The 14,147-nt window shown below is 43.8% G+C and overlaps 1 protein-coding gene across 4 annotated transcripts in view; it reads right to left on the reverse strand.

Annotated features, from left to right (window-relative positions):
* Window positions 1-14,147, reverse strand: part of znf423 (zinc finger protein 423) — a 157,426-nt gene that overhangs the window by 80,119 nt on the left and 63,160 nt on the right. For 2 of the 4 annotated variants that reach the window (XM_034142006.1, XM_034142004.1), the window contains exons 4-8: window positions 2,316-2,493; window positions 964-1,088; window positions 763-844; window positions 570-645; window positions 116-396 (exon numbers count right to left, since the gene is read on the reverse strand). In XM_034142006.1, coding sequence (XP_033997897.1) covers window positions 116-396; window positions 570-645; window positions 763-844; window positions 964-1,088; window positions 2,316-2,493 — 742 coding nt within the window. Of the gene's footprint in view, window positions 1-115; window positions 397-569; window positions 646-762; window positions 851-963; window positions 1,089-2,315; window positions 2,494-14,147 lie in introns of all 4 variants that reach the window. The other 2 variants (XM_034142005.1, XM_034142003.1) reach the window with 1 other exon arrangement.

Genomic DNA, 14,147 nt, shown 5'->3' on the forward strand with positions numbered 1-14,147 from the left:
AGACACATGTTTATGTATAAAAGACATGAAAAAGTGGATTTTTCATAATAGGTGACCTTTAACATTAAAACAAATCAGCGGGTTGGAAACTTTAAAAAGCGAAACTCTGTAGTACTTGTGTTTGCGGTTGGCATGCTGTGTCTCAATATGCGTGAGGAGAGAAGCCTCGTCGAGGAAGATCTCCGGACAGTGGATGCACTGCAGGTCGGCTCGGTCGGACAGCTGGGGGTGTCTGGTCACCACGTGTTTCTCCAGCTCGTCTGTCTGGCTGAACGTCTCCTCGCAGTAATCGCACATGTACAGGTCCTGCTCCAGGTCAGCGTCTCCTCCTGCTCCCTTCTTCCCACCGTCCCGCTCACTCCTCAGGGCAAGGTGTTCTCGGTTCTTGCGGTGAGCCTGTCGGAGTCAGAAAGAAGTCGAGATTTAAAGATTGATTTTTTTGTTATGTTTTCGTTGATTTGCTTTAATGCATTATTTTTGGGGGAATTGAATGAGCAACAATGGGAATGCTAAGCAGTTAGATCAAGGCATTGTAACAGGGAATTACAATAGTACAAATAAGTGTTTACCTGCATGTGGCTCTGCAGTGATGAGGTGGAGGAGAACCCACGCTTACACACACTGCACTTGAAAGGTTTGCTGGAGCTGGAGGAGTGAATTGAACAACATTTAAAAAACACTAGAAAAAAAAGTCACAAATAAGACTCAGGAAAATGTGTTGTGAATGAAAAGCAAATAAAACACTGGCTGTGAAGCGGGTACCTGTGTGTCTTCAGGTGGATCTTCAGGTGATCGGAGCGGGAGAACGCAGCCTCACACTCCTGGCAGCTGTACTTCTTATCTCCTGCATCAGTGAACAAATTGATGAGACACAATTTATTCAGAAGAAAAAACCAGCGTTATGTTGTAGACCTCAAAGCATGGACAGTCAGAACACCTGTTGCCTCTTGTCTTATCATCTACCTGTGTGGAGCTTGACATGGCGGTCTCTGCTCCTCTTGTGTTTGAACAGGCGGCTGCAGAAGGTGCACTTGAAAGGCAGCTTGTCGCTGTGGATCTGCTCGTGGCGCTTCAGGTAGCTCAGGCGGCTGGGGAGAAGTCATTTGAAGTCATTTACAAAGGCAGGTCATAGTAAGATCATTACCTTTGATTTGGACGGCATTTTAAAGTACGAAACAGTGGTTTGATAAAGTAAAACGTCCTCATCACAATAAATTAGTTAGTTAATACACTTCAGACAAAATCAACAAGAAGTTTATTCTTATAAACATTTTAGCGACTTCTGGTTTTTGCTGCAATTTACACACACAGTATGTCATTTTCTGGCACTAGTTTGCTGTCGTGTGAAGTGGCGTGGTATCATGGGATATGCGGTCTTCACCACTATTTTTGTCATTGCAGTCATTTTCTCCTGGTGATTTGAACCACTAAAACACTGAATAATGCAGTATTCATTGAAAAATCTGGGATACTCAGATGGTGTCCGGCTAATGCTAAAACGTTTGTTTCGGTTTTTTAGATAATAAGACGTCCTATTTTTATTTGAAGCTGAATTACCCTCAGAGGTATTTTACTGTTTAAGTGTTACAACACTGATTGAAAAGGTTTCACATAAATAATCTGTGGTTTTGATCATGTGTTAGGCTGCTATTAACATTTGCTTATCTTGTTTCGCTAATACATTAGGATGCAGACGTTAGATGACTAAAATCCTTCATCTGGTGAAAATATATAGTTAAAAACGACAAGGATCTAGATAATGCATCGAAAGGTTGTGGCCTTACAATAGACCAGAAGTCAATTGAGGACAGCAGGCAACCACAAAATGCTGACGCATTAGCAAAGGGTATAAGTCACCATTACAGGTGACAAAATGAAACGCACCGTTTGATTAACGTTACAGATTCATACACAACTCGACATCATGTATAACATGGATCTAGACGTTTTTTGACAATTTAATGCGGAAATGTTTCATCAAAATATTTAAACTACTTCTAATATCAATGTTTGCATAAGGTAAAATAAGAAATAGAGAAGGGGGAACAGAGGAGGATTATGATGACTTCATGGTGTCTGTGACAGCTGTTCTTAAAGTGGGTCTTCAGTCAGTCCCTCTGGAGGTGACTGAGAAATGTATTCACATCATTCCTTTCACCGTTTGCTTTAGTGGTCCACGTTGCCATGGTAATATTGAGAACACTGTTTATTCATGTACACATTGATATTCATGCTACCAGGATGCAGCCAAATATGACATTAGTGTTACTGGCAGAGAGATGAAACCTGTAGCATGTTGGGGGGAGGGGGTTTACCTGAAGGACTTGTCACAGAACTGGCAGGGGTACGGCAACCCGGCCCCTCCTTCCTCCTCGCCGCCAGTGGCCATGCCGAGGTCGCAGCAGCCGTCGGGCATCTGAGAGGGCGACGCCACGTCTTTACTGGAGGGCGAGGAAGGCACCCAGGAGAGCCCCGCGGGGTCATCATCACCGTCTGAAGCAGGACAGGAAACAGACATTCATTTAAAATGCGCTTCATTCATCAAACACAAATATATACACTCGTTTTATACACAGCTGCAGGAGGAAAAAAAACAAGACAGACGGGGAAGTGGGGGTAAAACAGGGAGCATTAGAATGATTAAGAAGAAGTGTTCTTGGAAGGCAGAAGGCGGTAGAAAGCAGCCGGTGGGAGCTCAAATGAGAAAAAGAGGCTATAAACAAAAAAATAAACACATTTATCCTGGTTACACACACATATACAGAAGGAAAAAAGCAGGATGGCAGAGATAAAGGGAGCGAATGAAACAGAGACGCTCTCCGGCAGCAGCAACATCTAAATAGAAAGCTCCAAGAACTATGTATCCCCGACGGAGCCCGGAAATAAGGACAGAGTGTATTTTCTCTCCCTTCATCCTCCCTCTGCAGCCATCCCTCGTTCCATCCCTCCCCTCACCTCCCCTCCCTCCCTCCGTCCCAGAGGACCATAGATCCGCCTCATCATATTTTCATTAGGGCCTTGGCAGATTGAAACGTCGGAAAAGCGATTAGGAGACGTGGAGAGCCGAGCGGAAAGATGGCGATATTCTCTCCCCCTTTATCTGTCGTACATAAGAGATTATGCATTGCTCTTTTCCTTTTTTCCTCTCGCACTCTTTTTCCCCCCCTCCTGTGTAGTCTGGCACAGAGGCGACAAAAAGGCCAAGACTCCTTTAATAGACACTTCAGAATGGATCCGGCGCGACAAAGGAGAGGGCTGAATAATGCTTGATATTGTTCTGTTCGTCTTTGTGCGCTCTGTTTAGCTTTAACCTGAGAAATGTAAAGAAGAAGAAAAAGGAAAGGGGCTGTTTTTGATGCTTTTCTCTGATAGCTATATCAACTAGGCCAGTAACTAGAGTTATAGGACGGAAAAGGTCTGACGTGATTCGTGCCAATAGTCATCATTAGGCCGATATTTCTGCAAATGCAAACACCCCGACAAGCACAGATACACGTGCAGGAGAAGAAGAGTTTCTACGGATAATTTTAGAAGTCTTGTGTGTCTCCCGTGTGTGTGTGTCTGGTCTTTGGTGTATTACGTCTTGCAGAGAGGGGGTGGAAAACGGATTCCTGTGATGAATCGATCGCAGAGAAAATGTAGGCACTGCGATGAGCAAATAGAACTCTGCAGGGGGGGTGAAAAAAAACGTGAAAGCATGACTTATACATTTGACTAGAACTTAGACGGGAGAATAGAAAAAGGTTTAAAAAAGCATAGGTAATAAAGATATCAACGTGAAGCCAGAGAAGGATAGTGAGGGAGTCAGAGACGAGAAGAGGAAGTGCATGGAGGTATTGACAGGGCGGAAAAAAGATAAAAAACAAACAATATGTTTTTCTAGAGCACAGCGATTAATAAATATAAGAAAAAATGAAAAACGAGAGACAATCAAAGACTAAACATTCTGTAAAAATGTAATAATTTGTAAACATCAATACAACTCTGACATCAGTTCCAGATTATTTAATTAATTGTATATAGTTTATTTCTCAGATGAATTTTGTATGTAAAAATGGAGTTGTTCTGCAGAGGTCTTAAGACACCATTTTGCATTCAGGTGTCCCTATTTGCATCTTAAGAATTCTACAATTATATAATACTTTAACTTTTAATGCACCCGGAGAGATGCTGTCCCTCTTTACTCCAATCACAAACAAGCTTGGAAGTCGCTTGTCAGGATCATGTGGGACATTGCTTTGGGCAGATAGAGTGCAGGAGACCCCCACATATTCATTTCTGGTCAACCATTTTGATAATCAATTACGGCAATAATATCTAAAACCGAAGCAGCTAAATGGAAGCCCTTTTCTACCGAGACATGTCAAAATATCTCCTGCAAAGAATATCTCAAAAAGTCGATAATTAAAGTGACTTGCTGTCTTTTTTTTCCAAACTGTTGTAGTGACATGTAAAGAAATCACTGTGAATGCACCATGTATTGTCCCCTGACAGCCATTGCTGACAGTTGAAATTGAGCAAAGGATGAAAAATGTAAATATGATTTGACCTGGTGCTGAGAAACACCGCTGAGATCATGTATGTATTTTATAAACAAATGATGACCACCCATCTGATCCACGGGTAAATACAAGGCAGAACAGGCAGATTATATTCCTCTGTGTTGTTGACAGCAGAGAATGAAATAAATGTAGCATTTTCATGTAGCAAAACTGGTGTTAAAATACAGTTTATAAAACACCAATCCAGACACCCCCCGCTGCTAACTCTACGGGGCACGTGTCATTTTGTGTAGTGTGAGAAGGAATGGTGATACTGTCAGTTATTCAACACTTTCTTTAGAAATATAAGAAAAAGAGACATGCCGTGAAACTAAATTGTCCTTTGGAGTAACACAAAATGTCAAAGACACAGGGGATGAAAGTCAGTCAAATGTGTCTTTACAGTGTTGATCTGAACGCATGTGGACCGTTATAGGCACATCAGTATGGGTCTGTTAGATGGTCAAGTTGGTGAGCTGGGAAACGGAGAGAGAAAGGAAGAGATTGAGGGAGAAATCACTTTTTGAGGATGGAAGGGGGGGGGGGGGGGGGGGTGGTTGAGGGTGGAGGGGTGCTGAGAAAGAAGGGGAGGAGAGATTAGCGTCATTAAAGAGCCCTAATCCTCCGACTAGCGTGGCTGGCGCTAAAATGGAGGATCACACGGCTTTTTAACGGCGCCTTTGTCAGCGGGCCGCGAGGGGACCTGGCAAGACAAGGCCGAACAGCAAACTGGGAGAAACTGGAGGATGTGGAGGGGGGGGGGGGGGGGGGGGAGAAGAGAGTGGGGGGGAGGCGGAGAGAATTTCAATGAAAAGTTAAATTAGAGAAGAATCCTCGAGAGAAGATGAGCAGGATGGACGGGGATTGGGGAGCGAAAAAGTAGTTGGGTTAAAAAAAAGAAGAGAGAAACAGGCAGGAGCAGGCGGACGCCGACACACGCTGCTCGTACCCCCGTCTCCTCCTCCTCCTCCTCCTCTCCTTCTTCTCTGGCGAATGAAAACGAACGAGGAGCCGAGTGGAGGACCACAGGGCCCCAACCGCTCCGCTGCCGCTTTATCTCTCACACTGCAGTCCTCTCCTTTTCCCATCCATTCCCTCTACCCTTCCTCCCTCCCTCTGTCCCTCCACTCTTCCGTCTTCATCTCTCTTCCACCACCTCCCTCCCTCGCTCCCTCCCTCCGTCAGCTTTCATGTTGTTACTCATTATAACGCTGACATCTCTCCCTCCGTCCCTCCGTCTCTCCGACAGTCTCACCCCTACTGGTGTTGGCCTTCACCCCCGTGTCTCGGCCTGGACGGGACCGAGGGAGAGCGAGGGGGGGAGACGTTCCAGATGGACAGACTCTAAACTCCAAAGGAGAGGGAAGGGATGGCGGTATGAAAGACAAGAAAGAAGGAGGAGGAAAAACCAGGGGTCTGTAGCGAGAAATGGAAAAAGGACAACTGAACGGACCACCTGACGCACACACTCGTGCAAACAACTCACACACTCCCTGCGTGTCTCTCTAATAGGCCAGACAGTGTGGCAACGTGTGGAGGACACAGCCTTGGTGAAACACTCTAATGAAGAGACACACACGCTGATCAATCTTCTTTTCATGTTCCTGCCTCCCCTGTCCACTTCCCCCCCCCCATCTAAACTCAGTTGCTCTGTCATGACTGTCGCACAGAGGGAGGAAACATCAAAGCAGCAACGTTTATGAGAGGGAACTGGAAACTTTAGACACTTTTATGATCTTCAGATAATTATGTCCATCAACCAAATCTAAAATGTAAGAATAAATGACTAAAAGGCGTCTTTCAAAACTCTACTACGTCTACATTTGCGCAGCTTTTGGCCATGACGTTGTAAAACTGATGGAAGTTAAGGACTTGACATGGAGGCCGCACTCGAGAACGTTAGTTCAATTAGTTCGCTCTGCATTAACAGCGTCGGCTGAAATGGAAATATAATCCATGTATGTCGCGCTTTCTCTCCTTCCTATCGCTTTGATGTTTGAATCAAAGGGGCTCAGCTGGTAGCAGCAAAAAGGTTTCGGCTCCCAGTGCTGCTACTACAAGAGCTACAACTGCCGACTGCCTGAAATGACATGTCAGAACTTACATTATGAATGAACAACACAGTGATCTGATAAGTTAAGCATGCAATTAACTGAATATTAGGAGTCTAAAGAGAGTGAAATTACTATGATTATGTATATCATTTGCTTATTATTTAAGCAGTTTTTTATCATTTTTAGTATTTATTTATATATACTATATGTGTGTATTATTATTATTACATATTTTTTTCATCCACATTTAAAACATTGAGCAGAAACACTTTTCCAATAAAAAAAAAAGAATTTTAAATAGAAAGAGTGACATGTCCTTAAAGGCCCGAACACACCAAGCTGACAACAAAGAACTGACACAGACGGCCCCCGACTGTTGCGTCGCCTCGCGTCTCTGCGTCTTGGCCATGTGTCGCACTGGAACACACCGCAAAGACTTCAGCCGACGGCCAAGAAGCACGTACGAACTGCACATGTGTGAGTGGCAATAACTCTCCTTACCAGCAGGTGGCGGTAGTGTGTATTCGTCATTCAAAAGAGGCAACAACCGGAAGACAGACTGCGTGATACACCGAGAGAAGAACAGACTGCGTGATATAAACAAACAACAAATAGCGTGTGCATTCCATTTTCACTCTACAGCGAGAAGCTCATGGGGCTTTCCCGAACGTGTGTCGAGAGTTGGAGTTAAATTAAATCTCAGATTTGCCTTCAGTTTGTTTGGGTCCCTTACTTCCGTTTCGCTTCTCATGCACTGATTCGCTAGCTGAACAGCCAATCAGAGTGATTTATTTTGCCGACTGCCTTCCGGCTGCCTTCCGGCTTTCGGCCGAAACGGCGTCGGCACGGCTGAAAAGACACGACGGTGCGGGACCATAGTGCGGGACACACCAATCTGAGTAGGGCGTGTTGACGCTCATCGTCGGCCTGGCGCCCACCGACGGCCAAAATCGGCTTGGTGTGTCCGGGCCTTTAGGGGACACAGATGTATTTAAAGACTTGATTTGATTGTTAAAATATTCTCATATAATTTACTTACTGTACCTTTTATGCTAAATGTATTTCAGAACAAGCAAGGAATGTTTTTATTAAATGTGTTTTATGCAACAGCCAAATGTAAAACTGTGTAATTTTTCTGCTTTCTGACATCTTATTCTGATTTTTGAGGTTTTCCCTTTCCTGTAGTGTGTTATATATATATTTTGGTGAAGGTAAATGGTCTACAAAGGCTACAATCCTGAAGTGCCCTCGAGAGGGATATTCTCTCCCATACATTCCACCTGAAACGCCTCCATTGGACTCCTTTGTTTACTTATGTTACATAGTGACATCACTATGTATCACTCACGCTTCTATTAGCTAGCGCTCCAACACATTGTACGTGATAGGATAGAGGCAAAACATACCAAAAAAAACTGAAAATGAACATAATAATGTCCTCTTTAAATGAAGTGTTCAGTTGAGGACCTGCTCTCTTTATAATCCTCCCATCAGCCTGTCTTTCTCTCCACTCCCCCCCCTTCCTGCTCCCTCCTTCTTCCCTCCCCCTTCCAACTATCTTACTCTCCTCTCCACCTTTCGGTTTGGCCATCGGCCCAGACCTGCACCTTTCCCAGCGAGACCCCTGCTGACCCTCCTATCCCTCCATCCCACTCTCCCTTCATCCCTCCTTCCACGGCTCCCCAGGCCCCCTCCGATGGCCCCAGGCTGCCCCAGGCGTGCACACACACACACATACACACACACACACCCGCACACAGCACCAGACTCACCATAGGGGGCAGAAAAACAACTTCCACCCTTGGCTCTCTCTGGGCAGCCAGGCACACTCACTCTTATTTTTTCTCTTTCTCACATACAAACACAATTAGAGTGTAATTCACTATCCAATACTGAGTCGAGTTTGATGGAAAACAGGCATAACACACACTATTTTGTTATCATTTCTCAAGCTTCCATCTTTATCTTTGTAATGAACATCCTACAGGTTCAAATAATAGCTGCTGAGAGTGTTTGGATTCATGCTGAAAAACGGTTAATATGGGCAACAGCTTAGATTTAAAGGGACATTCTTAATAATAAATAGCTTTGTTTGTGTGTTAATAGGATTGACCAGTCTAACTAAGAGTGTGTGGCTCACTGCGTAATGCGCTTTGTGCCACAATCACCTGAAGGTTTTTCAAACACTATTCATGGTGCATGGGAAATCGAGAAAGCTCCCTACCTAGCTCTGTGATTACCATACAAGTTGGCATAGCAACCGAGAATACAGAGCGACACATTTTCCCAAAAAATCCTCACAAGTGACCACTTTATGAAATGTTCTGTTCTTGTAGGAGCATTTTTGATTTCATGAGACACACACACAGACACACAACATTTCTGAGAATGCTTGTACAATATGGTCCGCAGTTAACTGGGTGCAGCGGTTCACACATATGCACACGGCTACAGCCCTGGCCCTGTGCTTGGAGGACCCACAGTCCTCTGCTGCTGTCCTTGTAAAACACATGGGATGCAGTCTGTCGGGACAAACACACACACAACCACACACATGCGTGCCACAGCGAGGACAGACAGAAAGGACGATACGGCAGTCTGTCCGGGGCTTGAGCCCTTGAGGACACGATGGATGGACACACACGCATGCATTCACACACACACACACACACTATGCAGGCTGTGGGGACCCTCACCTTCTGCCCTGGGAATGGGTCCGGCTGCTTTGGACGCTTTTGGGCGCCAACTGCTCCATATGGGCAGTGTGTGTTTGAGTGCGAGTGTGAGTGTGTTTGAGGGCAGAAGGTTAGGGGCAGGGGGCTAAGGATGGGGGTGGGCGGACAGTGAGCTGGCAGATGACAAGTTTGTCCCGACCGCACAGTATAATATACGGCGTAATCATAACACACACATAGAACATGTTTATGGTAGGACAGCGCAACATGCAAAGGCAAGGTCAGTGAGGTTTACACAATGAATAAAGTTAAAAAGGAGTCTGAAACTTTGAGCAATGTCACGTAGGTAGAAAAAATAGACAGATGAGCTTACTAGATATTTTTACTTTGTGTAAGACGCCTTTAAAAGTTGTACTAGAATACCTAGGTCTTGTTTGACGTTACAGATTAAAAAAAAAAAAAAATGAAATGAAACTCGTATTTTTTCAGGATAGAAAAACATGTCCAAGCCAGTATTTACATGTCATATCAAAACCTTTAAAGGTTGCCGTTTGTAGAGCTACACTTTAGCCAGTATGAAATGAATCTGTGACTGTCTGGATAGCCCTTTAATCATAATTTGTTGACTAAATAGACAACAATTATGGAGAAAAGTACATGTTCAAGCTACATTTTGTGATATAAAATTGAATATGTCTGCCCCTTCGAGTTTAGGCTGGACATAACCGCACAGAAATTGTGAAGTGCATTTTCACGTATACTGGCATTTTATAAACTTCACAATTACTCAATTAAAGGTGGGGTAGGTCATTTTGGAGAGACCAGCTTGAGTGCGCTAGAATTTGAAAATACACAACCGGAAAAAATCTGCCACTTCCTTATAGAGCTCCTCCTCCAACACACACGAACGCGCACATGACCAATGAGGGCACGAGATAAGTTTGTGCACAGATGGAAGGCTGACAGGCAGGTAGGCCATCCAGTTATTTTAGCCGGGCCGGCTAAAATGATTGGTCGTGCTTTTTACAGTATTACGGCTTCCACAGATCAAAAAAATGTATGTATTTATTGTCAAAGCATTTCATATACATTGCTATCGGGATGTTAAGAGCATTCCATGGAATATAACAAAAAGTGTTTGAGATAAATTACATACCCCACCTTTAAGTGTAAAGATAACTGAAAGTTTACCGATATAGAAAAAAAAATGTATACGTTTATTACTGTTCCAGTGTCAGAATGAGGATTCATCTTTAGAATAATATTAATAAACTCAAAACGAAATCACTGTCATAACCTATAGTGTCAAGTTTAATGTACACCTAGAACTATTTAATAAACTGCACCACATTGTGCTTTTACAAACACACAGCCATGAACATTCACATACATGCAACAACACACAGTCGGTCTCCCTCACACACAAACATACACCATGTGGTAGAGGAGGGATGGCATCTGCTTCCTCTTAACACATTCCCCTCTTTTTCTCATCTATCTCTTTTCAAACTCCTTCTCAACAAGCCTTTTTATCTTGCTGCGTCTTGATTATTTACTTCATCTCTTCTGTAGCTCCAGTCAAAACATGGAGCAGGTCTAACCAGGAAGGTTAGTGGGCCCAAACGTGTGCCCTGTGGAGGAAATTCCTCATCTCTCCCTCCTCTGTCCCGCTTTCTATGTCCATCTTGTTTGGCTGTTTGTTCGCTCCAAAATGAGAACCAGCTGTCAGACAGAGTGTTAGATAAACAACAACACCATGCCAACGCACACATTCAGTACACCCCATATGCACACATTCTCGCATGAAGACGAACACACAAAAGTGCCGTTGTGTCCGCGCCGGCGGCTATATCATCAATTTATAAGAATGAGGTTTGGTGGACTGACACACTGCTCACTAACCTAGAAAAACTCACCTGAGTCACACACACACACTTCCTATATCTTCCCACTCATGGACATTAGCAGGCCCTTGGATATTTACTGAAATAAAAGTACCCACAGAACTGTGATAACACATTCAAACTTGAACGATAGCAGCTTAATTGTATTTCTAAGCATTATAAGTGCTGCCTCGTGTATAATGATGGACAGTTAGACATATATAGGTATGTGTGTGCATTCATCATCCACTACAAACTGATGTGATTGAACTACAGATAAATCCCTCACACTCACAAGTCCTCACACTTTCACCTACGCGTATGTGGGACCCTATAAATAAGAGATGTAGGCAGCTGGAGCTCGCTGTTCAAAACACACTGTTACACAGGTAAACAAACAAACCCATTTTTGTGTATGTAGTGCATATAACACACACAAATTGTTTTGTTTTTTTAGCAACTTGCAAAGCCTCTCCATCTGGAGCGAAAGGTACATAAACGGCCAAAAGATGGATAAGAGGGGAGCGCAGAGAGATAAAATGGAGGGGAGGGAGACAGAGAGAGGCAATGTGGCTCCTCGAGTCCCGGGGGAAAGTGGTAGAGGGGGTCCTGGGCCCAGGGGAAGCCCGAGAGCAAGCTGCGAGAGGCGGGTACCTCCTGCATGCTGCTGCCCTTCCCTCCCTTCCCTTCTGGAGGATGGGATCCTGCACGGCCCCCTACTCACAGCTCTAAACCCCCCATGAGAGGAATACGTGCACATGCTCACACACACACACACACACACACATATACTGAAGAGGGGTCCCTAGGGGAGGAGCAGAGCAGAGCAGAACACCTGGACCTGCCATTAGTGACACACTCAGGGATTAGAGGCACAGACGGCAGGAGAGGTGGAGAGAGAGAATGCACTCTGGGATAGACACGCACACACACTATATTCAGAAAGTAATATGCATAAACATGCAAGCACTAAAAAGTGGCAACCGAGAATAAGGAGGCAATAACATCGAGGTGAAGGAATTTCCATCCATTTTTTCATATGAACTTGGAAGGAGATCTTTCTCGTGCTTAGTTCACAAACAACACGTTAGCGAATGTGTTGATTTAGCCTTGAAGCCAGAAGCGTTTGTAAGTACTATCCACATTAATATTGTATTGTCAAAGAGTCTAGCAAAAATGTACATTTAGCTGTCAAATGCTAGTGAATCAATCTGACACAAGTAAGACAGAAATGTAGGTAACTTGATCCATAGAAGATGAAAAGCTATCCTCCGTTATGTCTTTCTGTGAATCCCTCTTTCATCTGAAGGCATTTGATCACACTAGTGTTGATTTACTGAGCTCTTTATAAAAAGGGATGACAGCATGAAGACCAAATGGATGGTTTGCCAGATGTTTTTTCCTCTCTACATGTGTGGTGCCGATATATTCCAACGTTCTGCCAGTTCTCGATTCCAATACTGATAAACGCAAAGATGTTTTCAACTTATTTCAGAGAAAATGAAATCTCTCCTGTCGTAGAATTGAAATATTATTATGAATGCTGTCACTGCGTTGGCCATCTGGCAGAGGGAATGTCAAATAGGAAACTTCAACTAAGGTTGAAAGTAAAACTGTCATATTTAATTGTATGTGATATCGAAGTAAATGTATATTTGAAAGCCTTTATCTGCTCATGACAATATAATTGTGTTGTATCACTTGTATATTGAGTCAGTCAATTGCCACCTGAAAACCTGAGTTTGTGTTGTATAAATAAATACTCATATTAATCATTTTGCTCCACTTGGGAAAACAATGTTGACACCTAAGGGTCAAGGGCAAAGAGAGAAAGAAAAGGAGGGGGAAAGCAGGGACTAGAAGGAGATGCAATGAGAGATAGACAGTGTTTTAAAGGGGAAAAGAAAAAAGAAAAGTGCAAAGCATGGACTTAAAGAAAAAAAAGAAAGACGTGTGGGGTAGACAAGATAAGTGAGACATTTCAGAAGTTAGGTACACTCAAGGTACAACAAAAATGCTTAAACACTGACACAAAATATGCACAATATAGGGTAAAAACTCACAAAAGTCATATTAAAGGCGGGAGATTATTCATTATAGTGGTGATAAACCAGCCTAAATGTAAACCATTTGAACAAAACTGCTGTTGGGTCTAATATTCCCCAGACACACACAAGAAAATGTGTTACAGATGAAAGCAAAGAGCGTTTTGTCTGTCAGCTAAATGCTTATGTCACTTTCACACACTTTGCAAACAGCTTTTCACTTCTCACAGAGACGTAGCCGCCAGCTTTGTTCTTGTGAAAACACACACTGAGAAAGTGTGCAATCATACAAATGATTATCTCGGGACAATTATTGACTCAAAATTGAGCTCTGATCCAAACTGTGAAGCTGTGTGCAAAAGGAGGCACCAGCGTTTGTACTGTCTTAGGAAACTGTCCTATTTTAACATTGACAAAACCACGATGATCATGTTTTATCGAGTCAATTCTGTCTTTTTCACTAATGTCATGGTTTGGGAACCTGACTTTAAGGAGCAGAAACTCTCTGAGTCAGATCGTAAAGTGGTCCAGCAGGCTGATTGGTGAGCCACAGCTAAACCTGGAGACCCTGTACCTCAGGCCGTTACAGCTAAACCTGGAGACCCTGTACCTCAGGCAGTTACAGCTAAACCTGGAGACCCTGTACCTCAGGCAGTTACAGCTAAACCTGGAGACCCTGTACCTCAGGCAGTTACAGCTAAACCTGGAGACCCTGTACCTCAGGCAGTTACAGCTAAACCTGGAGACCCTGTACCTCAGGCAGTTACAGCTAAACCTGGAGACCCTGTACCTCAGGCAGTTACAGCGGTTCTCCAGCTCCATATTAGACGATGACTCCCACCCTCTGCACTCAGAATTCAAGCTTCTTCCTTCGGGCCGGAGGTTAGTTGTCCCCAAGAGTAGAACGAAGCGGTATAAAAACAGTTTTATCCCAGCAGCTATTGCACAA

This window comes from Trematomus bernacchii, unplaced genomic scaffold (genome assembly GCF_902827165.1).
Source record: "Trematomus bernacchii unplaced genomic scaffold, fTreBer1.1, whole genome shotgun sequence".
In the NCBI taxonomy this organism is placed as follows: domain Eukaryota; kingdom Metazoa; phylum Chordata; class Actinopteri; order Perciformes; family Nototheniidae; genus Trematomus; species Trematomus bernacchii.